A 26,799-nucleotide genomic window follows, 5' to 3' on the forward strand; every position below is an offset into this window, starting at 1 on the left:
CCTAAAATATCTATAACTGAGCAGTGTGGTAACAGCTGTAGAGGCCTTATTTGGACATGTAACCATTTTGGGGCTTGGAAACCTCATGTCAAAAATTCATGTGGAAAATACCATTAAAAACATATTGAGTCAAACAAAAAAGCTCCAGGCAACTGCCTTAAAATACAATGACTCCATAGTGAGCCAAGATCAGTTACATTAAACTGGTTTATATTTTGTGTGATTTTCAGATGTTATTGACTCTGGGGTATTTACAGTCTGGTAGCCATGGAGTGCACAAACACCAAGGCAGCCTGGCTTCCTGCTCTCCAGCACACATGTGTAAGGCTAGGAGGATGAATATTCTCTCTGAGCCTGAAGGAAATAGCTGTGGACTTAAATGCTTTGTTGAAATGTGGCCTGTTTTATTAATCAAATTTCAAAATTTCAAAAATGCTGCTCTATTCATCAAATTTCAAGAATCTCTGCTCTTGAAATATGTGCTGTGAGGCCCCGACAGTGTAGATAACATACCTGTTCATGATGGGTAAAAATTGCTGGTTCCTTTTTTGTTTGGTAGTTTAGAAACATCCTCAGAAGTTATCTAATTTTGGTTGCTCCGGGACCAGATCCTTGTTGTTAGAGGTGGAAGGCTGAGCTGTGCCTGTGAGCAGAGTCATAGGGATGCATGTGGTAGAGGAGCTCTGCAATGGTGCTGGGGGTATTCTGCCATCCTTGGGAGTCGAGATCTTTATCTATATATCTTTTTATATAAAGATCTGTGGATATTTATGTGGTGCTTGCTCAGCTTCACCAAGAGGTAGGAACCAAAGGAAAGATATGTTCTGACAGCAATGTCCTACAAATACTGTTCACTGCCTTTGCCCTGCCTATGTCCAATGTGCTTCCCCTGAAATTTTGCCCACATCTTCTTTTGTCTAGAATTCTTTCTTTCCTGTAACAGAAGAAGGGATTGGAAAAAGCTGAAGGGTCTCTCAGGGCTTTCTCGTCATGCAGTGTGCTGTAAATTCTAGTGCCAAGTCTCCTCTGCATGCTTTGCTGTGCTTGGAAGAAAACACGATGGTGCAGCGTAAATGTTTTATCACCATGTGTTTGGGGGACCTGCTTTATTCAGCCTGAACTCATGCTGATTAAAATTTAATGCTTCTCTTTGTGTTCATGGAGATTTCTTCCACAGTTTATTTTACTGAAATGGGTTCAGAGCATGATTAGCTCTCTCTTAGGACTGTTTTGGATTACCCTTGCTGAAAGAAGTCCCTAACCAAAGAAGCTAGCTCAGCTCCAGTTGTTTGGAGCTTAGAGAAGAAGGTAAACAGAATTTGTAAAAATCATTTAAAACTGACCCTTTTTTTTTTTTTTTTTCCCCAGCGTGACGTCATGATATCTTGTTTGAAATCTTGAGCTGTTCCAGGGCTAGATGATAAATCTTGTGAGCAATTCCATGCTCTCAGTGGGATGGGAGTGGAGCTTGTTTTCAGTCTGTCCAGAAATGAAAATGGCCATGTGGGATACTAGTTGCTGAACGTTTCTCAAAATGTAACTTATTTAGATATTTATAGGAGAGCTGCACTCTTTTTCTCTCACCTCCTCTCTTAAGTAACCTGATGGCAGTGTCAGGATGCTCAGCAGTGAAGATGTTGGCTCTGGATTGTGCTGTAAATATTTCCTATCCCGACATATAACAACCATTTTGGGAAGATGGAGATTTCCATGTTCTGCAGAATGGAGATTTCCAGACTCAGATGGATGAGGAGTTCCAGCCTTTAGCTCTTCAGCTTGTCCTTGTAGCCAGAGATACCTGACAATAATGTTCGCTTTGTCTCCAAGGGCTAGAAGTGGTAGGATTTGATGTTCAGTTAGAATTCAGTTGCATACAGCTCTTGTATGAAAAGTTTCAAGGTGAAAACCAGTCTGTAGTTAAGATTTTTAGCCTCCAGATGGTGTCTAACAAACAGATGTGCCTATAGAGACATGTCCGTGCAGTGTCAGTGAAACACTGGAGATTAAAAATTATAGAATCACTGGCCTCTTGTGGCAGCCGAAAAAACATGCAAATGATTTGGGAACGTGTAATGTGCATATTCAGCCCCAGATCTCTATATATGCTGCACCATATAGGGCTAAGGGTACAGATGTGTGTAGGAAGTTTCATTCTAAATTGAACCTGAATTATTTATGGCAGGAGAGGGTATATGAATAAAATGCTCTGAGGAGTCCTGTCAATCTAAGCCAGATAAAAAGACTTAACTGAAGTCATTTTGGGCTTATCTCTGCACAAATGGAGATGGAATATTCATAATACATGCTTCTGAGGAAGCTCTGGATAAAATCATGGGACAATTTGAAAAGAGACATGTTGGTTGAGCTATTCTATACCACACTAGCACATGATACCCATAACTTATTGAAGAGAAAACCCTTCCCACTCCAAGCACAGCAAGCAGTGTTTAGTTTTCCTCTGTCAAATCTGCAAGTTACTATTAGGTTTATACTTTTTTTGAGGTTGGGACTGGAAATACTGTGATACAGCAACAAAGCTGCTGAGTGGCTTTTCTTCTAAGTGTATGGTCAGCCCTGAGCCCTGCTGTGGTTTCCATTGCAGAAATATTGCCCTGAATTGGCAGTAGGAAACCATCAACGACTTGGACTTTCCGAGTGCTGAAGTAACACAGCGGGGCCCTGAGGAATAGGAAATACAGGGTGAGAAACTCCTCCTGCGGGTGCTTTTCCTGCATGTTGTCCTGATCCCCTCTTAGGCAGGCAGAGGAACCAGGTTGTCCTTCCTCAACACAGTAGAAGTACTTTACAGCTTGCCATGAGCTTTATATTGTATGTATTGTGTATCCAGAGGTGTAGATGGTAAAAACACAAGGTCAGACAGTGCCTCTTCCTCAGCTGCTCACTGCGCAGTAATTTTCTTGAGCTGGGGGGCCTTTTTTGAGCTGGGCTGCTTCTGTGCCCAGCCGTCGTCCCCATCGGATGCATGTGGCAAGGAGAGGAGCACCCTAACCCCATCTCCGTCCTTGCCTTTGGACCCCATGCTCGGAGGGCTCGCGGAGCTGCCATGTCAGGGCAATGTATTGAGGGATGGGAAAGCCCAAGGGCAATGGGGGAACTTGCTGTTCTCCGCAAAGCGCTTTTACTCCTGCATCTCTGGAGCACTGGCTGCCCTGGACACGCTGGAGGGTGACTCTGAGCATGCCGGGGGGCACATCCAGCCTGCTGCCCTTTTGCATGGAGCCAGGTGTGGCCTCCCTCTGACTCAGCCCTGCCGGCCCCGTGGTGACATTTCCCTCCTCTCCCCATGTCCTCTGCAGGTGCCAGTGCCACTCGAAGGGCTCCAGCTCCCCAACCTTCCCCACTGGTAATGCAAAACCAGGCTGGCCCCTGTGCAGAGGTGCAGGGACCTTGGCAGGCACCTCCCGCTCCTCCCCGTGTCTGCTATTTCTGCACCTCTGCAGCTAAATATAACCGAGCCCTGAACAGGGCCTTGGGATCTGTTAAATCTATGAAGCATAACAAGCTTGCTTGGAAATATTTTATTGTCTCCAGCTTTTAGTTGAGCCCAGAAGCTCATTTCTGTGGTCTAGAGAAGACTTTTTAACCAGGGTCTGTGATATGCCATGCATTCTTTCTCATGGATAAATCTCTGCTGCTGAATTAAAACAGAAGGAAGTTGCAATGGCTACACTGTTCTTTTGTCCTTGCTGGAGGCCTGCAGGGAAAAGTCCAGGAAAGGGAATTCCCAGCTTGGTACCGGCTGCTTTACTGAAGACAAAACTGCTGCTTTTAGAAGGATTACGTTCTTCTTCTTTTGCTGTATAGATTGGATATTTGTCATGGAGGGAATTTTTGTGGTCAGGGTGAACACCCATCCTGCTGGACTTTTTACAGTTTCTTCTTTAAAATTGTTTGTGTATGTCTGTGTGTGATTTTTTTATTGTTTCCAAAGGGGGAAACATCTTCCTTAAGACAATGCTTGTTTCATTTTGGAAAAAAAAAAAGGCAGAATTAGGCAAAATCCCTAGGGATTAGCTAAAAATGTTTCAAAGGAACAGTAAAGTAGGTTACTAATTAAGTGAAAATTGAGGTCAGTTTGGAGTCAGGTCCTCGCGATGATGGGGAAAGCACAGGCAGTGCAAGTGGTACAGCAAGTCCAAACTTGTACTGCAGTATTCAGGGCAGAGGAAGGGGCAGGATTCAATTCTTCAGGGACCTTATTTACAGGGTTTTAGCTTGATTTCTTAGGAGGCTGAAGCTGATGTAAGCAGCCAGCCTCTTTGCCTGCCAGTGCATTTATCTCCCCCCTCATAATACCTCGAATTCGCCTCCTTTCTGACAAATCTGGAGCAGGAGAGAAATCTCAGATTAACTTCTGAAAAACAATGGAAAGTGATGAAAAATCCCTGGCCGAGCAGGCAAGAGCCACTCCAGCGAGTGTCCTCGGTAAAAGGAAGGAGGAACGGTCGCTGTTTGCCTCTTGGTCCAAGTGTGGCCGTGACAGCCGGGCAGTGACGGTGCCTCCAAACTCGCAGCGTCTCTTTTTAGCCCGTTTGGGGCAAGAGGATGTGAGGGCGCAGAGGCCGGGGGGAGGCAGGCGCCGCACAGGAGGAACTTCATTTCAGCTGTTGCTATGACCGCTTGTGGGTCGCGTGTGTTAATATTTGCATTGCTTTATTTACTGGAGCACATACAGAGGGTAGCTGGAGCGCAGGCAGGGAATTTGGTGAGTAACAGAGGCAAGGAAACCATGTGTGTATACTTCAGCTTGAGCTGCTGGGTGGAGTCTCTGATGTCTAATAAAGGCTGAGTCCATGCTGTGTTTTCTTCCTCAGCAGGAATATTAAGAGGCTGTCTTCTATACGAAGCCTATTTTCATGAAGCATTTAGAGATGTACTAGTTTGTGCCAGCTAGTTTCTGTCAATTTGATTTAAAATTGACCTACTCATTCAAATGTGCTAGGGCAGGACATCAGAAGAGCACCGAGATACACGCACCCTGTGACTATACAACCTTATTTCTTTGGGAAGAGGATATCCTTGTGAAATAAGTATAAACATATGCTTTCTAGAGAATGATAAACAGCTAATTCTGCATGGTTATCAAAATCATCTCTTGTGTATGTCCATTATGGCAATGTCAGCTACGATATACAGGTTTTTTTTTTTTTTAAGCATACCTTGCTTATAATACAGGCTGACTGTTCTTTGCCTGCTGATGAAATCAAAGACGCTGTGTGTGGGTGGAGGAGCACATTGTCAGGCTGGAGCAGTTTCCAGAAATGCTTTTACATGAATTCATATCCTAGGGAACCACCACATTTTCACTGCTATACTCTGCATGTTTTAGCATCACGATTAATATTCATTCCTGCCAGCCATCATGCCTTTGATTCAGAATGGTGAAGAGATACCAGCAAGTTCTGGAAACAAAGAAGGTAAAAAAAAAAAAAAAAGAAAAAAAGAAAACAGAAAAAAAACAGTAAGATCTCTCTCCTCAGACACTGCAGACCCAGCTCTCTGCTAACACTCAAGTGTGTTTCACATAACAAATGCTGCTGAGCACAAGGTTTCCATTGTATGCACTCCACTGTGTTCACGTGGCGTCTCTGCCAAGCAAGAAGGGGCACCATTACATAGCTGGAATGGGAATATTAGTGTAACTGGACTCTTGCAAAGTCATTTCATTTAAAGAGAAGTGCTAATAGTCTGACTTCATCTGATTAGCACGCGGACCAAATGCCTGTTGTTCAAGTGAGGCACACAGTTCACTTATTATGAGGAGATTTTTATGTATGGGAAAAAAAAGGGGGAAGGAGCAAGATAAAGAGTTCAGTCAATGGAAAAACAGTATAAAATATTATCTGAGATATTCTCCTGTTTAATGAAATCTCCTAAAGACAAAGGAGTTATAGTTTTTCCAAGAAGGAAATACAGAGTCTCTGAGGGTAGTGGGAAGTCCACAGGCTTTTTCAGCAGCTCTAGGCGATGGGAGAAACTCCTGGGGATATTCCCAAGAAGACAATGTCCTTCTCTTTCATGGTGAGCAGAGCAAGGGTCAGGGCAGAAAGGAGAATTAGCCCTGTAGGGAACATCATACTGCAGACTGAGAGAGGCTCTGAATTGCCAGGAACAAGGAGCTCTAGCGGGCAGGCAGTGTTGGGAGGCCAGGCCTTCAAGAAGTAGCTTTTGAGGAAGTAAAAGGTCATTTAATACACCTAACAAAGGCGATTGTTCAAAAACAGGTCTGTGCTTGTTGCTTGGCCATATTCATGTGGATTCCTGCTGTTTCTGTCTGCTTTGAAGGAGCCCTTTGGGATGGGGAACTTGTGTGCCCGTGGAAGGGGCAGGCTAATGCAGCAGTGCCCTGGTTCCCCTGTCTGAAGCAGTGGTTTTAGATGGCAAATAATACCTTTGTATTGTGTTAACACCTGCTGTAAGTCCTTTACTATAGATTGATCTTGGCACTTTTCAGCTCCTCTGCTGTAAAGGGGTTTTGCGTGTGTGGGCACAAAACTGTTCATGGGAGCACTGTAGTAGAGGATTTTCCTAGAGGGGGATTCAAATCCCTATCTTTTAGCTGCAGAACTTTGCCTTGAGTTATGAGGTAGTATTAGAGACAAAGGGGCACCCGCACACGCTGCTAAGGCACACGGACCCAAGGAAGCAGCTGCTGGTTGGCATCTTGGCAGCTCCTTTGCATTGTCACTTCTCCTGGCCTGGCGGGCAGTCACATCAAGCTTCAACCCTTGCCCTCAGAAAGAGACAATTGTGAGGAGAAATGATGTCCCGAGTGGGTTAAGATGCTCCCTGGAGGCCGTGGGAGGGATGGGTCATCACCTGGTGCTGCTCTTTGGAGCTCATTCCCGCAGTCAGAGCAGGCACCCCCACATCACTGTCCTTTCTCAGGGTGCCCGTAGCTGCCTGCTCTCCATGGCAGCTGGGCGCTCTGCCTGTAGATGTGAGTTGGTGCTGCTCTGTGAGCCAGGTGAAGGCAGAGCAGGGGAGCCATGGGGGTCTTTGGGGCCGCCCTGCTCGGACGGGGTGTGCTCCAGTGGTACTCTCGTTTTGGGGGGTCTCTGCAGTGCTTCTGATTGAGAAGACTGAGACAACTGTGGAGTTTGAGATGGTCCTAGCTTCAGGAAGTTTGCCTCTCTGCTCAGTCACTGCCCGCTTTCCAGGGGCCCATATTTCATTCCCCTCAAACAAGCTTTCTGGGAAAATACAGCAATTCCCATCTATCACTTTGCCCCAGTTTAGGGCTTGGTTCTGCTATTGTCCTGTATTCAAAATCTGTATATGGCAAAAAATCTTGCCCACAGCATTGGCATGTTGACATCCCATTTCCTCCTGCAAAGAAGTCCAGGGAAATTCTGGACATTATTTTTGTTAGAGCTGGCCTGGAAAATGCTGATGAAATGAAACATAAACACATTGTGTTGGGATTTTCATGGGAAAATATTATTGAACTGTTTCAGTATGCTTGGAATGCTTCTCAGTTCTAACGCTCTGGCTTTGTCATGTCTAGTATGTGTTATAGATATCACGTTCCAAAGGAAACATTTTAACTTTATACAAATAAAAAGTAAGATCAAAATGGAATGTACATAAAAACTGTGACTTTCTAACTTTTTCCTTTTTTTCACAATTTTGGATAACACCATATTTTGCAATCTCAGTATTTCCTACTGGCAACAATTCAGATCTATGATCACTGATGGAATTTCTATTTCTTTCCCAAATGAACCATAATAAATTAACTGTATTTATTTCCTCCTTCCCCTTGTTAATAATGAATCAGACTGCTGTGCAATAACATGCTTTTGGAATTAAGCACTGAGTGAAAGAGTCAGTGGGGATGAAGATTCAGCTAGAAGTTTATTAACCAAGAAAAACACCGTGTTTACTGTTTCTAAGTAGTGAACTAGCGGAATTTTACTGTCATGAAAATGTAGATTATCTCAGATAAAAATTATAGGCATTAGACCAAGAAAGATGACTTCGCCTATCCTTAATCCAGATGCTGGGTAGAGTAATTAACCCCTAATTCATACACAGAAAAAAGTGTTCTTGCATAGTACATGATTTTGAATAAATATGGATTGCAATGTCGAGTTCTTGATTCCAGTGTTTTATTAAGGCACTGGAAAAATAAAACCAGGTTTGAACTGTCTAGCAAAGCAGTCCATGGTAAGGATAGCATTTCAGTCTATCTCTAAGTTTATTGTCTTAGATCAGTGCAAAGATTTTTAAAAATTTCTTTTAAATATGGGCTCCTAGAATTAAATAACATTTTCTGTTTAGGAACTTGTTCTGAGGATTACGGAGGAGAACCCTTAATAGCTCAGGACTCAGAAATATGAGCCTTGTACTGAGTTGGCATAAATCTCCTTTTTCTGCATGGTGGAGTTTGGCTAGTGAATATATGTATATACATAAGCGCATGCATAATCACAAACACATATACACGTTTATGATGGATTGCTGCAATTTCATGATATTTACTTTCTATAGGCATGGAAATAATACATAATAATATACAAAACATCTGAAAACAGCTCAGTCCCAAAGCTTGAGATAACTCTTATCTCCTCTGAATGGTGCTGCTAAAACATGAACCAACAGCCATTTTACTTCCCTGTTGGCACTGGATCTTCTGAGACAGGGAGGAAAATTTGGCTCCAAATTGAGGAGCACTTTCTGCCTGCAGAACTCAGGTGCAGTCAGGGCACGTGGCATGCGTGGAAGTGTTTCACAGAAGCTGCTAATAATAAACTCTCTTATACTGATAGGAATCTTACTGAATTAATTGGCAGCACTCGCAGATGGTTTAGTCATTGAGAACATACTGAAAAATCCACTGGCTTTCCCCTGCTGCCTTGTGATGAGATTGGTGGAGGTTTTTGACATTGTTTTCCTAAAAAAATAAATAAATTAGAGATTACGTAATGAGGATTGGCAGCCTATAAAAATTTCCTTCCTCAACATAGGCAGGAAACAGGTTGGATTTCTTAGGAGATTTCTTAGTAGGGAGTTTGTAGTAGCACAGAAACAAGATCTAGGCATAAACGACTTTGCTGGGAAATAGCTGCTAGCCTTGCACTTGAAGCATCACCTCATGTAAAGGTGTTTCTACCATTTTTTTCTGTTGGTATTCCCAGTCAGGCAGCAAACACGTGGACCTGCTTGGATGATGAGAAAGATGAAGCATTTCTGGGGACTCATCAGGGGAAGCAGCAGCAAGAGGGAGAAAACGGCCGGTGAAAACACAAGGATGCTTCCCAAGACCACTCGGGAAGAGAGAAACAAGCAGGAACCAAAGAAGAAAGGGAAACTGAAAAACGTGGCAGGCAAATTGCTAAAGATAGGTGGGGGGAAAGAAGCAGCTGAAAAGACTCTTGAAAATGAGAATCTGGCAGGGAATTTTCCGAAGATTGCAACAGGCAGGAAGGAAGTAGGAGGAAAGAGATCTGCAGGTAAATATGCTATGGAAAGGGATATCTTTCTGTTACGCTCTATAACCACTCCTGGTCCTTCTCTGCCTCTTCCAGACCTGAAGACTCTGGTTTTCATATGCTTCAGCAATAGGTGTTTTAAGCTTTCCCCTTCGCAATCTTTCACTTGCTTACATGTCCTTTCTGAACTGCGTGCTTATTTCCCAGAAACATCTGAATTTTGCTTTCCTTTTGCCTCAGAAGAATTTCCCTGTGTTGTTCTTATTGTTACCATTGCAAAGGCTCAAAATGCATCTTATAAAAAAAAAAAGAGACTGGTGCACGTGTGACCTGCACCGTGTAGGCTGCAACTGTGCTTCTTCTATGCACGTAGAGGGGAGGTGGGTTGTGTGTAGGTTAAAAGTACCAACATCTCCTATATGTGGCATGTGTTGACCTTACGCATTGCTTTGCTGAAGATCCTTGCATCTGTCCCTCTCCTTTTTGTGTCATGTTCCTCTCTCTGGTCGTGTTTGATTTAGGTCAAACTACACAGCCATTTTCACGCAGGAAAATTAGGATGCATGTGGTATTTATGAAAGATAATAAACATTCCTTCCTGACTCTACATCACACCCCAAAGCTGTATATTAAATTGATTCCAGAGTCTCCTTTCTTATGTCCTCCCTTAACGTTCTCTGGATTCTCATCAAGTTTCATTTCTCTTCTGGGCTCTGCTCCAGATACTTTAGTGCAAACCATGTTCACCCTTTGTTAGTCAGTTTCCTCATCTCTAAAACAAACAGGAAAAAAACACAAAGCTTTGTACAGCTATTGTAATAAAATATTTAACTGGTGTGCTGAGTGAGGCGGATAAGAAACTTTGGAAGCAGCAGTAAAAATCTTCTCCTTTCAGTTTATCCACTCTGAAGATTTCATAACGGTCTCCGCAGGGCGTGTGGTGACTAGGCCAGTGCCTCAGTCAGAAACCACCCCCAGCTTCTCGCAGAAATGAGGGTCGTGGGGAGAAGCGTTAGTTCACCCCGCTGACCCGGGGTGGGTAGCCCACCTTTGGATGAAATGGCAGGCATGGGCAGCCCTGAAACAGGGTGCAAGCCCCTGCCAGGCAACGTGCTCCCTGTTGCGAGGCAATGGGTCTGGCTGCAGGAATGGGAGCATACAAGGGAGTTCGCAATGATTTTTCTCCTAGTGTTTTTTTTTTTTTTTTTCTGTAGGAAAGATGGAGAATGGAGATGGAGTCAAACTTACCAGGCTTGACTTTCAGCTGGTTTCTCTTTCACAAAAAGTCCACTCTGTTATTCTTTTTTTCTCGACAAATGGTACTTTTCTTGATGAAAGATGGTCATTAATAATCCTGTATTGCCCACCAGAGCAGGCCTGCTGGGATGATCACAGAACACTGCAGAAGTTTGGTCTTCAGGCTAAGTCTCAAAGAGATAGGAAGCAAGCAGAAAGGAGAAAGAAAGTATCTGACCTAAGAAAAGTGAGAAGTGGTAGTGGTTGGCTTCAGTGAGTGAGGTGGTCTTGAAAAGAATCCGGAGGGGCTTTGGGGTACAGGTAAACTACACCCATCACTACTCAGATATTAAAGTGATGGGCCCTGTGGAGGAGTGGACAAACGTCAACCTGTGTTGTTACTCTCTCTATTGCAGAGGAAACCATCCGTGGATTCATTGAGCAAGGGAAGTTTTTTGAAGCTTGTAAACATATTTATGACCTGGAATGTTCTGGAAGTGATGGTGTGGGAAAGTGTGAAACACTTCATACGCTGCTGGCTGAGCAGATGTGGTCCACTGTGGAAAAAGCGTTCAGCAGCTGTGACAGGATGTGCCTGGAGCCCTTGCAGTCAGTGGGCGAATCGCTGAAGTGGGAGAAGGAGAAGAAGAAGGAATCGCTTGGCAGCGGCCAAGGGATGCAGTCTGTTTCCACCTGGAGTCCACGGTTCTGGAAGAAAGACTTGGAGGAAAAGCTAATTCGGTACATGACAGCCCAGATTCCTCCCTTCAGTTCCACTAGTAACACAGATGACACTGCATTAAAACAGCACCTAGGACAACTGGAAATGACTTTTCTGCCCAGCCTAGAGCGCAAAAGTGGTTTATTCAAGGAAGCAGGTCTGCTGGCCATGTATACCCACTGCTCTCACGCCTGCCTGTCTTCTCACCTGTCCACCCTCACTGACTTGAACCATGCTAGCCTTTTAGTTTATGAATGGTGCCTTAAAATGTACCGAAGGTATGTTCCAAGGGTTCTTTCTCTCTACACTTACTATTGTCCCTTCTCCCCAGTTCTGAGCACAATCTCTGTATCCTGTTAATGCAGCAGAGGGTAAATCAAACAACTATCACTAGGTTTAGACTTCCCCATTGCCTATTTTATCCTCCAGAAGAACCTGGAGCTTTTTTCTTTGCATTATTGCCTTTTCTAAATCCTTTTATGGAGTTCAGGAGCTTAACAGAGGAATGCAGATGGTCCCTGCTGGAGTCCTCTTGGACACGCACAGACCCCTGCTTCCCTGAACAAGCTGGCAGGAGTTCATAATGTTTTGCCTTTTTTAGCAAGCACTTTAGAATAATTTTCTCTTGCCTTTTTGTGAGCATTAAGCTACCTTGACCTCTCTTTTCTCCTGGGCTTTCCTTCCATCTTATTTGACTTGTAGTTCCACCAAAAGTTTCCGTATTTCCTGCAAAAGGACTGGATAAAGATCCTCAATGCTCCTGGGGCTACTCCAGCACTGCCGTGAACCACCCCCGGGCTGAGCTCTTTTTTTCTCTGTGTGCAGTGGCAACGGGACATCGCTGGGACCCAGCCAGACCCCTCATGCACAGGGCCTTGTGTGGATTGCTCTGAAGACAGAGGAAAAGTTACTTGCAGTCACTCAGGTGAGAACTCAGGACTTACCTCAGTTTACTACTTTAGCAAAGGGATGCTGGGACATTTGCATGGTCTCACTTCACCCTGTTACTGCATCTTCATAGAGATGAAATCTCTTCAGAAACTGAGTATCTGCAGGAAAGGGAAGCTATAGGTGGCATTCACCCCCCGAGGTGGAGTCATTTCCAGATGTTGTTCATCATCTCCTACTGTTAATGAACCTACAGTGTGGACTAACTTTTATAGCACCTTTGCATCAGCTCTGCAGGATATTTGGGCTGCTGGATTGCCTATCGGTGGATCTGCTCACTGCTAATCAGACCTAAGTGAGAGTCTCACAAAGATTATTCCCAGAGCCCTGGACAAGCAAGCAGGTAGCCAATGCACCCTGGCATAGCTCTCCTGCAAGGCTGGAGCAGGACTCTGCTTTGCAGTCCCACAGAGGACCTCAGTTCCCAGGCTGCAGAGTCCCTTTCTTTTCCCAGCCAGGCTCCTCCTTTGAAGGATGCTGCCGAGGTGCATGGAATATAAACGAAGCTGGGGAGATGCCTTGCAGCAACGGGGAGGACCAAAGGAAACCACGCTGTTTGGAAAACACAGCAGGGCCTCCTAGATTCAGCTGAAGCCAAACGTCAGTGGCAGAAATTGCCACATTCATCTTCTCAATTTCCATTTCAGCCGGCCTCTGGCAGCAGAGGAGGGGAAATTCCCTGACAAACTGCTGATTCACCCTGGGAGGATGCTCTGGAGGCCCTGCTCCCTGCAGGAGAGCTCCTAGGTATTCACGAACACGGGTGTACAGGCACCTGCTGGTGACAAGGTGCTTAAAACTTACTAATTTCAGAGTTCGGCATTGAGCATCTTTATGAGCTGTTTCAAATCAATATCTTGAAGACGACGTGTTCCTAAGGTCTGTTTTTAGCACGTATTTCAGGGAAGGAAATGACTATAGGACTTTTCTTATGTGGCGTCTTAGAAGTTTTCTTAGAGCATGCCGCTGAGTCAGTGACAAACCCTCAAAGCCAACTAACAGCGAAAGAGAATTTAACCATTTTTTTGCCCTCTGAGATATGGACTAGAGGAAAGTTTTGCTCATGGGCACGTGGCATGGAGCAGGCTCGCCCACATCTCTCAGGGGTTAGTAGCACTTGTGCAGCATTCCAGCTGGGTTTGTGCCTGGTAGGACTGGCCCCAGGTTCAGTCCAGCAAGATTCAATGGACATGAGCATGGAAAAAATTATAAATGTGTCTTCACTCAGCTCACCAGCCTAGCTTGTAAAACCTCTTTCATCCCTTTATTTCTTTTTCTCCAGCATACTCCAGACCTTCATTATTCTGTATATATAGGGCGATAGCATGTTTATTGAAGGAATATTCCATGAGTTATCTCTGACTGATCACAATATATAATTGCGACTGCAAGTCACAAGGTGCTCATTTTGCCACTTGGATGACTACATTTTTCTAACTGAAAAGAGACTGAACAGAGAATAGGCAATATTCTGTTTTGTCTATGAATACCTGGCTTTATTACAGGGAGTGCCAGCCAGCTTTCTGTGCAAACTAAAAGCATTTGCCTGTACTTTCAACAGCAGAGAGTGAGGAGAGCTGTGACCACATCAAAGGATGCTGAGAGCTCAAACGCCACATGGGGTTCAGTCTGAGTTCCCAGCACTGCTGTGGGGAACTTAGCCAGCTCTGCAGCCAGGCTGCTTTACCTCAGCTTTGAAATGACCAGGCAAAAGGGCTTTTGTGCCTTTTGAAGCCTAGGGGATTGCAAAGCTGGTGAACAAAAATGAGGTGCAGTTTGTTGGGTCCTTGATGAGTCACCTTGTCCTTGCAGTGGTGAGGAATTAATGATGTGACATGACTACAATGCAAAACTTCAGAATGTTGCTAGATCTTGGTGAGATGGGGAGGGACAAGGAGGGAGATGGAGGTTACCTATGGGTTTGCTTCTTACAGCAGAAGCTCTGGTCATCTCCAGAGTGGAGCTCTAGAGCCGAATGCCACCACAAGGACAGGGGCTCATGCTCGTTCAGGCACATCATCTGACCAAAGCAACTGAGTACTCTGGCTCAACGAGTTACTGCCCTGCAGTTAGTAACTAAGCACAAGCTCTGTCCCATTGTGGAGCAGGGCCCTCATGTTGATTTAAGCCCGCACATTTCACCTCGCAATGGGGACAGGCTGAGAGTGTTTGTGCAGCCCAGCTCATACAGGCTAGCTCAGCACATCGTGTTAATACAACTGTGTAGTCAGGTGACAGCACTCTGGAAGAAAGGATTTGTTTTTCCTGGATTATTTACCCCTGCTGATTTGTGTCTGATTAACCCTTTGCAATGAGTATGGCAGAGGAGCCATTGTGAATATACCTTTGATGAGATTCTTAAGTGAGAGCCTTAAATCTGCTAAGATGAAAATGGAAGAAGTGACCTTACATACTTTCCATTTCTATGGAGAAATAAAGGAATAAATAACTGAGCCGGGCGCTTGAGTTTAAAGCCTCTATAAAGATCAGATAATGTTTTAAGCAACAAGCCCTTTGTCTGCAGTGTTAGTTCTGTTTTTACAGTGCATTCAGAAAAACCCAAGCCAGCCCCATCTTGGGAAACTTCCCCATCGTGCAGCCTCGTGGGGCTCATCTCGCTGCCACCGTAGCTCTGAACACTAATCCAACTCCTGTTTGCTCTCACAAGCCCCCATCTCGAGTTAGGGAGAACTTTTAATTAACACCGTCTGGTTTACGTGAGTGAAGGCTGGAGTGGGAAAGAGTGGGCGATTTCAGCTCCAATAGCTGACTAGCACATCAGGGCTAAGTGCTGTTTTGCTGTGTGGGCGCCTTCGTTTGAGTTAAGCTAAGTTGGGAAGACTGCAGACAACCCGAGCTGGCACTGGGGTGAAAGCAAGCTCCAAATCTTTTAAACTCAAACAGGCCACAGAGAACAAAATAGAACAATGTCATTAGTTCAGCTGGAAAATAACCAGGCTTTGAGATAAACAAAATGGTCAGAACTTAGAGGTGGGTATTTGTCTGGTCCAGAAATGATGAGAGGGAAGGCTAAACCACTGTAAATGGCAGTGTATCTTAACATTTTTTTTTTTCTATTTAGAAGGAGATAGGGGTAGCCCTGAAAGAAGCCTTTGACCCTGGGAGAGCCCCTGGTGCCAGTACTGCAGTCATTCAGGTAAATGGGTGAGGAACTGAGAAGCTCGCATCACATCCTTTGGGGGAGCCAAGTTGCTACGCACCCACGTGTGGGCATTGGCAGTACCCAGTTTTGTCGGTCCTGAGCTAAGCTCAGCATGTCACGAGCTTGCAAGCTGGCACCTGCACCTGTGTGCCCTCAGACCTGTTCCTTTTCTCTTGTGCATATGTAAGGAAAACTAAACTAACCCCAAAACCACTGAGATCGAAATTAGCTGATTCCAGCTGAAGTTAGGTTCACCCTTGGGTTTCATGGAGCCCTTTGGGAAGTCTCAGCATATTTTCAAGCAGCAAATGCAGCAGCGTTGCCCTGCACCTTGCAGGTCCCCAGCATCCCACCTCCCTTGCGAGGATGTGCCTTCAGCGTCAGAGAAATGGCCATTGCGGCACAGCTCAGACCTGGACAATCCTTACAAAAATACTGCCAGCTCCATTTTCTTGGGCTGATACTTAAAGATAAGTTGGAAAGCGAACAAGACACCCTGGAAACCCATTGGCTGGGGTTTCCTGATGCCTTGGGGTAGAGAGTTTTCTCCTGTCCCTTTTGGTGTGTTTTATATTTCCTGTGTGCAACAGGAAAAACCCATTCATGGTGGGAGTCACCCTGTGTCTCGCTGTTGCTTTCTGGAGTGCTCAGCACTGGAGTCCATCTGGCTCCTTTCAGCCATCTGGCTCCCTGCCCCTCGCAAGCTTTTCTTTCTACTGCGCAGCTAATGGATGGCATTAAGTTGCCACCTGCTCGGACCTCTGCAATATGGGGTGGCTTTTTAGCCGTCTGATACTGCCCACCTTCCGCAGGCACCAAACGGGTCAGTGGAGGTGAGATGATGGCACTGAAATGTGCAGCACATCTCTACAGGGTCTGGGCAGCCCTGCTGGATGTTGCTCGCAGTGAGCACTGCTAGGGAGGGATTTTTCCCTGACTTCTGCACCCTGTTCGCTGCAGTGGAAGCGGCAGCAGCAACAAAGGTGCTGATGGGGCTCCTACCGGATACTTTATGTATGCGAGAACTTCCAAACTCAAAATATTGCTTTAGAAGTGAGTGGGATTTGCAGCAGGGTGGGAGGTCTTCCTGTTCACTGCGGGAAGAGAAAATGCCTTCAGCCTGTTCTGCTCTCATGTCTCGAAATGTGCAGGCGTTAGCAGAGAAGGCAGAGGCTGCCCGGCGCGTCAGCGAGAGCCTGCAGGAGCGCGTGGGAGCCGTGTGCCTGGAGGAGAGCCTGAGCTTCCTCGAGAGGTAGGAGAGACGCTGCCTCCCTCCCCGGCACGTCAGCAATGCTCGGACACAGAAACCCCTGCAAGCGCTTGTGACTCTGTGTCCGCCTGGACCTCATGTTCCCCCTCTTTCCTGGCACTGCTGGTAATGCAGGGACAGCTCTTCATGGCTGTTTATGTTCTCAGCATTTGCTGTTGGAGCAAAGTTGAGGGGACAAAGTGCACCCAGACTTGTCTGGATGGTTCAACCTTGGGGGGATGTTTATTCTGGAGCTGTTCAGACCTTAAAAGCAACACAAAAGCACTGTAGCCAAGTGGCCGGTGCCATGCCTGGCTGCTGGGATGCAGGAGAGATTGGACCCCTACTGAGTTCAGCAGGGTTTGCATCAGGCCCTGAATAAGGACTGTGGGAACGTCCCCAGAGTGAAAATACTGGCTTTTCCTACCCTATGTGCACTTCCTGGGAGCAGGGTTCTTCCAGGCTCCTCGAGAGGGCTAGGAGCTCTGGCCTGTTGTACCTCTCTGATCTGTTTTGTATATATTCAAAAATATTTTTATGTATAAATGTAATATATTGTTTATTTATTTAATGATTTAATATAATTCTCAAATTCATTTTCATATCCATTGCCCCTCACATTGTAAAGAGAAGGGAATCCCTATAATACAGAATTGTCCGGGAGCCATTTGTGAGACTGAAGCAGTCCGTAGACTTCATGGGCTGTTTATGCTCGCTGAGGCTTTTAGTCTTCTGCAGCCTTGTAGACAAAGCGCAGCTGCTTCCAGGAAAAAAATGTTCCTGCAGCAGCGGTACTTAAATGATTCTCCTGCTTCCTGATCCATGCAATGTAAGGGATGTCCCCATCCTGTGACTGTACTGTCCTTCCTCTCCAGTGGGGCAGGAGAGGGACTGTCTTTGCCCTAGTCTAGAAATCCTCTCCTGGAATGAAACTCTGCACAGTAAAAAGACAAATAATAATGGAATATTTCTCCCATTTGCTGCCAGGCTACTGCTGTCAGCTACATGACAAAGGGCCTTCAGAATATGTCTCCCTGTTTTAATTTAGCTATGAAAATGAAGTAAGAAGCTTTCTCCAGCTCAATGGCCGGCCGATTGCCAGCAGCCTACGAGTCCTTGAGAACTGCTGCAGACTCAGGTTAGCAGAGACCCTTGTGGCATATGGAGTGGACTGGGTTTTCTGCTGTTGGGGCTTTCTGTCTCTCTACTGTGGGGACAGCCTTGCGTCTGGCTGGGTCTGATAGTAGGTCTCCTGGGCACATTCAGAGCCACCACGTTCACCGTGATGCAGCGGGGATGCTTTTCTGATGTTGCCAACACTGCCACGTGCCATGACAGGGCTTCCTTCCATCCTCTGATTCTCCCCCACTGGGGAATCCTCATAAATGTAGCACTGAGGTTCATGCACTTGCATGCTTCAGGGCTTTGCTGTGGGAAACCCTATCTAACATGCCAAGCTCTCCGTGGGGCTGCTAGGGAGGCAGGAAGCAATCAAGCACAGAGCTGTGGGGGAGGCTGTTGGCACCTGCCAGCCATCTACAGCAGTGCTTGCAAGGGAGAAAACAAGATTGCTTCTGTTTTTCCTGTGTAAGATTACCTGGGGATCTCTGGAGCCAGCAAAATGCCCGACTCAAGCATATGCACAGTGCTTACTTGACTCTGAAGCTCTGCTTTGGGCCTGGATAGCTGATTTGTCTTTGCTGTTAAGGTTGGACCTAGGGTGAGGAATTTATGAGCCTCTTTTATGTAATTCTATGTAATCATACTGGGAACGAAGTTGCACACTGAACTTTTCCAGAGTGAAATGTCTGATTTCAGACTGGTGAATGTGTTAGCTAGGATTTGCAGATTTGCAGACTGTTCTGCTGGAATACAACCCTTCCTCTTGTATTCACGGGGTGTCAAAGGCTCCAGACAGCTTCCATTTATCAGGAGATTGAGGCCCAGAGCTAGTCTTGCACCTGAGCATGTGTCCCTTCAAATAGCTAGGCAGTCATGCTGGCTGAAGTGGGGAATGTATTGATCTGAAAGTATAGCCTGATTTGAGCTTTTTTTTTTTTAATTTCCGTTTCCATTTTTGTTCAGAGTTGCCTGGCATAAGATAATATGCATCTGCAGTGCCAGCACTGATCAGGATGTTAAGGTAAAAGGATTTCTAGAACATCTGGAAAATGAGATTGTAGAACAGCTTCTGCAGAAGATCACACCTAAAGTCAAGGTATGGGAGACCCGTGTTAACCCATGTTAATGCTGATTATTTTTATACTGTTGGACAGGTGTCCACTTTATTCTCATGTCCTGATTTGGAAAGGATAAAACCATAGTTTTAACTTCAAGCTCTAAATTCCCTTTTACCTTGCCTGAAGCTGCATCTTGACAGCTTCATCTTTTTCCAGTGTTTGGAATTCCAAATCCACTGTTTGCTTTTATGCTAAAAATGGGTAACCTGTGCTGCCCCTGGGAAGCCAGGTCCCAAAGGCTGAACATTAGTGGTGCCTGCTCCTGCCCAACGGCTGAGCATCTTCTCTGGGGTGGTGATAACTCACAGAGACTAAGGCTGTGGTGAGTAGTCAGGATTCAGAGAAGGTAGACCAGGAATTTATCCTTGTCTTGGAATAAATTCCTTTCCCTTTACACTTTCTAATGTCAAATGTTTAGCCCAGATGCCTATCTTTATTTCCTGGCCTCCCTATCTAGATCACAAAGAATTGCAGGTGTCTAATAGTGTATGATGTTGTATGTTCTTTTGGGGAGCTCCCCAGAGCATTCCCAGAGCATCATCATTGCATGGGTTTACTCAAACATGCTGAAGTCAGAGGAGGAAAAATGACTAAAGGAACACTGGCAATACCATTCTTTGAATAAAGGCACAGGATGCTGCAGCTTGTTAAAGAGTCTCTGAAAGCCAAAAAAAAAAAAAAAAGTAAATGCACTGTAATCCATGTCTGCAACATGTGTGAGATCTCCAGATATTCATCATTTGATTCTGTCTGTCCCTTTTCTCAGAGAATACTGAAGGATCACTTCAAAAAAGGTGACATCAAAAAACGTGACAGTGGTTTAGGCCACATCCTAGAATCATTAAAGCAAAGCCTTTTGACATTTGAAGGGAAAAATACAGCCATATATGAGGTAAGAAATAAGTAAGAAGGTAAGAATCACAGAATCACAAAAGGTTGGAGAGACCTCCAGAGACCATCTCATCCAAGTCCTCTGCTCAAGCAGGGCCACCTAGAGCATCTAGACACCTCTTGAATAACCCCAAGGATAGAGACTCCACTTCTGCTTACTGAATTTCATGAGGTTCCCCTCTGCCCATCTCTGCAGCCTGTCCACGTCCCTTTGAAGGTCAGCACAGCCCTGTAGTGCTCCCAGTTTCGTATCAACAGCAAACTTGCTGAGGGTGCACTCTGCCCCTCCATCCAGGTCACTGATGAATAAATTGAACAGTATTGGCCCCAGTATTGACCCTTGGGAGACACCACTAGCTACAGGCCTGCAACTAGACTTTGCGCCAATGATCACCACCCTCTGAGCTCTGTCATTCAGCCACTTCCCAATCTACCTCACTACCCTGCATTTCCTGAGCTTGCCTCAGCTATGAGCCAATATGAGGATGTTATGGGAAGCAGTGTTGACAGCTTTACTGAAACAAGGTGTTATTCAGGAAATCACTAAAGCAAGTCTTTGAATCTCTGGATTACACTGAATTTTAATATTAATTCAAACTACCATTTTGTCTATCACTGAAATGGCTTTAAAGGTCTAATCATTGATGCCAAGTTCCACAGAGCTGAATATCTACCTCACTGGCTAGGACCTTTGCTGTAATGTCAGCAGAGAAACCAAGAAATGAAGGAATAAGGAAACTGAATGGGTTTCCCAAATACAGAGGGAGAACACAGGGCTATCCGTGATACTGCCCTGCCCGCAATACCCTCATACTGGGAATTCTGTCTGCTTCTAATATGCTTCAGTCTCATGTTGGATGTGTTGTTGTTACCTGTGCTATACATGTCCCACTAAGTACTGGGCTTGCTTTCTCTTAGCCTCACAGGTCTGCAAGGACTTTGTCAGTGCTGTTTTTAATTAACATTTAATTAACATGAGGAAATCTGGAAAAAGTAATGGAACGGAAAAAATAGGAGCTATTCTGCTGCTGTTCAGAACCTGTCACTGGACATCATGTCACATTAGTGCTGGGGCAAGCAGAAACTCAGTGGCAGAGTGCTACGCCAGAACTGTCTGTCTCGTGCTTTGTCTGTTTTGGACAGGGCTGGGGATTTCCTGTACCTTTGGACTGCAGCCTAAAACTGGTCTGATTTCAAATACTAATGAAAATGTGTTTTCTTTGCAGTGGCCCATCTTCCCTCAGGGAGGCTGGTTCCTCCTCTCCCTCCCCATCAGGCACTTCATGGTCTCAGCACTGGGGTCCCTCAGTAGGTTGTGGAGTCTCAGAAATGCCCAGGCGACTCTCTCTCAGCCCAGTCACAACCATGTGGCCAAGGGTGCAGCCCTGGGACGTGCTAGACAGCATGTCCTGGGTGGGCTGGATTTTGCTTTGTCTGTAGTCCAAGATATCCCAAAGCCATGTGGATGTTAATCTGGGGCTAAGCCAAGTCTTACTTTGCTGCTCAGGAGAGCGTGATCTATGCCAAAGTTACCTGGTGCTGTTGCCTTGTTGGATGTGTCCAGTCTTATTATCAATGTCCAAGTCATCCCCATACAGCTTGGAGGTACTCCATGTGTTAGACAAGGCATTTTAATGGGATGGAGAAGGAGGACACCCTACCTATGCTGGCCAGAGTCCTAGGCCAGGCCTGATCCTTTTAGCATGGAAAGTAATTTGGTCTTTTTTTCTCTGAAACAGGTTCTTGTCAAGAATGTCCATGACATCATTATTAAAGAATATGCGCAGGCTCTTCTGACTATTTCCAGGAAACCATCTTCTGAGCAGAGGAGGAGGATTGTCAGCAGGATAGAAGAAGATCATAGGATGCTGCAAACCATGATTACACAGTGTTTAGTAAGTCTTTGATGTGGTTATGCCTATACTCTCCATCATTAAGAGCAGTATCAAAAGAGTAAAAGGCTCTGAAAACAATAGACTTAAGAGGTCATGCCACAGTGGTATCCAGCTTCACAGGAATGAAAATCCGATGTGCTGGAAGACAGGCCTTCAAATCTGCCAGAAACTGTTAGTTTATATTTTTGAAATGTGGGAATGGAGGAGGCAAGATTCACACTCCTGCAACTGAAATAAGAAGAGGCACTCTCTTCTAAGCTAGAAAGACAGCTTTAAAGCTGTCAACTTCTCGAGAAGAGCCTTCTGTACCTTGATGTGACAGAGAGGAAGAGGAAAGGCCATACCAGGAGCTGATATTTTGCCCCAGCATTTTCCCTGGAACCTCAGTTTAATTCTTGGCTACATGACCCCTTCCAGGGCTATGAACCGGATCAGCCCCTCCAACTGGCCCCTGTTTTCCCCACAGGCCCTTCCTAGTCTGCAGGCTGGTGGCTGCCACCACCCAGCCCCTTGGAGAGCTGGGCTGGGCCGTGTGAGTCAGAGCCATTTCCGTGCATTATAGTGGTTGCCAGGAGGGTGGAAGCACATTGATGCTGTTGTGGTTGGTCACGCTTGAGTGGAAGAGTGAGTCTTCATAAGGAGGTAAACACCTCACGCGGTTATGGGATAGACTGAAAGGAGAGCCACACCATTGAAGAAAACTTGGGTAAAAATGCTAGACCTGATTTGCAGAAGCAATGTTGGAAGCTTAGAAAAGCCTCTTTACTTAATTCATAATCCCATGTAATTGGCGATTACACAAATGGTGTCTGTAGATGGCACTGCACTGTTGCACGGTTTCCTTCGTTATCCAAGGGCAAGGACTGCCACGTGAACAGCCCATCCTGTGGCTGCTCCAGCATGAGATTTAACTGCCACACAACGGGCCCTGTCACAGCTGCTTTGGCAAACGTGGGCTGTGAGTGCCCCGTAAACAAGTTGTCTTGGGCATTGCAGTAGTGATTGAAAAGATTATATGAACCCTGAGACAGGATGCTCGCATATGACACAGCTAGAAACCCTAGCTTTATGGGTTTTAATAATTTCACAGATTTGAGTCATTCTCATGAATGCACGTCTTGTGCGTTTAAGTGCTTTCTATTAGCAATCTATTTTCTCCCAAGAGAGACCTCCTATAAGTTAGTTGTCCGTAATTCTGACTGCCCAAAGAATAATATGAGGTAAAAATAACCACTCATAGGCTCCTCCTAAAAACTCTTGTACCTCACAACTCACTCACTGCTTTCATGGTGGAAAGATGGAAGTTCCCAGTGCTTTTAGGTGAAGGCTCACCTTTCTTAGGGTAATCAATCACAGACAACTCGATGCTTTGAGAAATCAAGCCATCAGGAGTAGTGGGAGGAGTCTCTAATTTTTAAATTTTAAGCTTACTAGTAATGCTGTGCTTGCTATCACCTTTGGATGAAAAGTGCAAAGAAAGTCCATTTTATAGTGTGAATGAAATATAGGAAATCTTATTAAACTCTACATGATACTTCGGTGAAAACGTCTGCATCTAATCAGTCCCGTTCCCCTTCCCTGCTCTCTTCTCATTCTTACTTGATGTGTAAGCACTAAAAACCTTGAGGAGAGAATGCATAAGCAATTTGCAGGGGACAGCCTCAAGTGAGGTACATGGTTATGCATGCAAAATATGTACTCTGCTGCAGACTGAATTTATTGTGCAGTTCGTGCATAGGCTGCACCTGCTCCCTGCCCTGGTCTATCCTCTGTCCAGCCTCTCTTCCTGTCACTGTATTCTCAAAATGCATGTGGAAACACCTTGCTTCTCTCTCAAAAGCAGTAAAATGTCAAAGGCAGCTAAGCACAGCTGACAAAACAACTCTTGTTTGTTCCTTCAGATTGCAGACCATTTACCTTAGACCTTTCCTGACTATATAGTGCTTAACAAAATCTGGCACCTTCTAGTTAATTAACATTTACTTTGTGAGCTTGCCAAGTATGAAGTCTTACAGTATTAATGCGCTGGGAGCAGAGTACAGCTTGCTCAGTGTGCAGAGCTAGACACTGCCTGCAGTGCGGAGGAAGAGAGAGAAGGCTGTCTTCAAGTATTACTATTATTTTTAATTTATGTTCAATGCGGAGATGAGCTGAAGCGAGAAGCCAGCCTGCTGTTTCTAACGCCCTGTGGAGATCAGGGGAACCTGGGCTTCTCCTGACCTAGTTTGACAGCCTGTTCTCCAGGTTTGCTTCGTCACAGGATCTCTCTTGACATGATGGCATCAATAATTCAGACTAGCAATTTAACTGCATCATCACACCAGCAAAAATGTGAGCAAGATCTGAAGCTCTCACTTGGCAGTTCATCCACACTCTTCTTTCCTGAGCTTTAAAAAAAACCCCTGCATATTTCTTGCTAGCTTTGTGAAGTTTTATCCTGTGATGTGCTTTAGTTAGCGGGAACTGTTCATATGCAGCATCTACCAGCTACACTCATGTCCTCGCAGGGTCCAGTCCTGCTTCTTCTTGTTATTCAGCTACAGGATATGTGTCCCTTCACCCTCTCCTGCAGGTCACTCGTCTGTCCCTGGGCTGCTCCATGGCTGCAGGAACGCTGCCAGCCAGCATGGCTTGGTTTCACAGAGGCACAGGGGCTGTTGCTTGTGTGGGAAAGGAAATCACTTCCCAAAAATCAAAATGGCTTTTCAGAGGAGAGAGATGTTGGGGAAGGCCCGTCTCACTAAAGAAAACCCAGGAAGGGATTCTGAACTGTGGTTACACTCCAATTTCTTTCCTCTTACCTTGCAGGGAAAGCATGCTCCTATGCACGCTCATACAGTGCTGCACAGCTCCCACCATGCACAGTAAACGTCTCATCTCTTAACATTATATTCTGCTTCCTTTGCCCTGAATGCATCTTTTCTTCTATTCCCAGAGTCCTAAAGCAGATTCTCTCAATGATCCAATAAAAGCAGTCTTGGAGTTTATTCAAACTACTGATTCCGAGGGAATGAAAATAGCCCTAATGCCCATTCTCAGAGAATTTCCTAATCTAAGGTAAGAAGTTTTGTTCTTTTGGCTTATGTAGTTTCTTACGCAAATATTTGCCATCAGAACGCCCAAGGCAATATTAGTCCCATGATATTTTCTCTTTGCACTGTGATGGCCCAGGCTGACACAAGAACAGTGCTTATGGTTAATGTGCATGGCTTATAGCTTTGCCAGTCAGTAACCAGTGGAGTTGGCACGTCCCATTCACAAAAGTGGAGGATGGAGGGGATGTCTCTCAAGAAAGTAGGAATGCTATGGAAAAATACTACTTGAATGGACAATTTCATAGAATCATAGAATGCTTAAGTTGGAAGGGACCTCTAGAGATCATCTAGTCCAACCCCCCTGCACACGCAGGGTCACCTAGAGCACATGGCACAGGACTGCGTCCAAGCGGGTTTGGAAGATCTCCAGAGAAGGAGACTCCACAACCTCTCTGGGCAGTCTTGCAGCACAGAGGTGGGCTACCCTAGGCCTTTCAAGAGCTTCCTTAGTCTGAGCATTTCTTAGCTTGCAAGCGCTTGGCTCTTAGTTTTAATACTTCACCAATGCTTCAAAGTAGCTCTTCCAGGTACAACTATTTGCCAATAATCCCAGGTGTATTCAGGAAGACATATGCACTGCTATTTCTCACAGGAAGCTGATAAAATGAATGAAAGTCAAGTTTAATTTAGGAAGATGATGTTTTAGCTAGCTGCATTTGTTTCAGAACCTACTGTTTATTACTGCCATCTTTTGCCCTGAAGCCTTTTGCTAGTGACTGTATGTTTTCAAGTTAACACGATTACACTGTAGGGCTCTCTGTCACAGGATGCTGTGACAGGCCAGAAAGTGTGAATAGCTTCAAATGGGGACCAGATAATGTGGTAGATATTTGTCTTAGTGGCTATTCAATGTGACAGTTCCAGCTAAGGAAGACACTAAACTGCAGACTGCCAGAAGCCAAAAAAAAAAAAAAAAGCACAAGACAAAGAAAGATCATGTTATGCTTGCCCTGGTTCTTCTATGCTTTCCCTAAACTTTCTGTACTTTTGAAGACACAGCACTGAACTAAAAAGATGTTTATCTGATACAGCATAGCACCTCCTGTGCTATTACTTTATATATGTATGCACATAAGAAATACTCAGGAAAATGTTTGGAAGTAGGAGGAGGTCTGAGGAGGTCATCCTGGTTTGAGTGGATGCATTGTTTTTGATTTCAATGGATTCCCAAATGCTTAAAGCTATGTTTGGCTTGGATGCATTTGCTCTCTTTGTTAAACAGACTAATAAGCTGTGGCCCCACTCAGCAAAGCAATGCTATGTAGAGCAGAAAGACTGTAATATTCCAGATAACCAAGAAGTAACTTCATCTGAGGGTGGAAAAGATATCAAAAATGCTTTTGAACAATTTAATCACCCCCAAATCACCCCTAAAAAACAGCATGACAGATGCAAATCTTTTTCTAGAAAAGGAAGTTTTCGGTGGCTTTGCTGGGATGCTGTATGCACTGGGACCCTTTAACTTGGTTATAGCACACACTGTAAACACAGCTCTTGGATGTGGCCTCCTCATTGTTAGGTGTCCAAAGGGTGTTGAAAAACAGTTTGACAGCTTCCAGGCTTTGGTTTGACCCAGCCAAACTGTCCTAGAAAGTAAGCTTTTTCCTTCAACTTTTCTACTGATCTGCCATCTGATCCTTTTGGAAAGGAGAGAACATCTGAGGGTCATGCTGGACCTCAAAGACTTTCTCAGCCGAGAAGACAGAACTGCTCTCGTGAACACATTTAATGATAATTATGAGGAAACAAGAAGTAACTCGCCTTCTGAAGATACAGAGGTTAAGCCTGGGAAGTGCAGACTCTGTTGCTGCTGCTGTTAGCAAAGGTAGGTATGTGAGTGCATGTGCCTGCATGTAACACGCGTATGTGCCCAGGCACTACATTCCTAGGGAGCTGGGGTGACGTG

At 45.1% G+C, this 26,799-nt stretch overlaps 1 protein-coding gene across 1 annotated transcript; it reads left to right on the top strand.

The window, feature by feature from the left end:
• Positions 1 to 8,925: 8,925 nt before the first annotated feature.
• On the top strand, positions 8,926 to 26,713 carry LOC104566181 (exocyst complex component 3-like). Its single transcript, XM_088539757.1, has 11 exons — positions 8,926 to 9,476; positions 11,108 to 11,690; positions 12,238 to 12,337; positions 15,443 to 15,517; positions 16,675 to 16,775; positions 17,821 to 17,910; positions 18,858 to 18,990; positions 19,779 to 19,904; positions 21,643 to 21,798; positions 24,734 to 24,855; positions 26,542 to 26,713. The coding sequence occupies exons 1-11, from the start codon at positions 9,191 to 9,193 to the stop codon at positions 26,711 to 26,713; spliced, it is 1,944 nt and encodes a 647-aa protein (XP_088395883.1). The 5' UTR covers positions 8,926 to 9,190.
• Positions 26,714 to 26,799: the final 86 nt, after the last annotated feature.

This window comes from Tinamus guttatus, unplaced genomic scaffold (genome assembly GCF_059628265.1).
Source record: "Tinamus guttatus ecotype Peru unplaced genomic scaffold, ASM5962826v1 Tinamus_guttatus_pri_ptg000048l, whole genome shotgun sequence".
NCBI lineage: Eukaryota > Metazoa > Chordata > Aves > Tinamiformes > Tinamidae > Tinamus > Tinamus guttatus.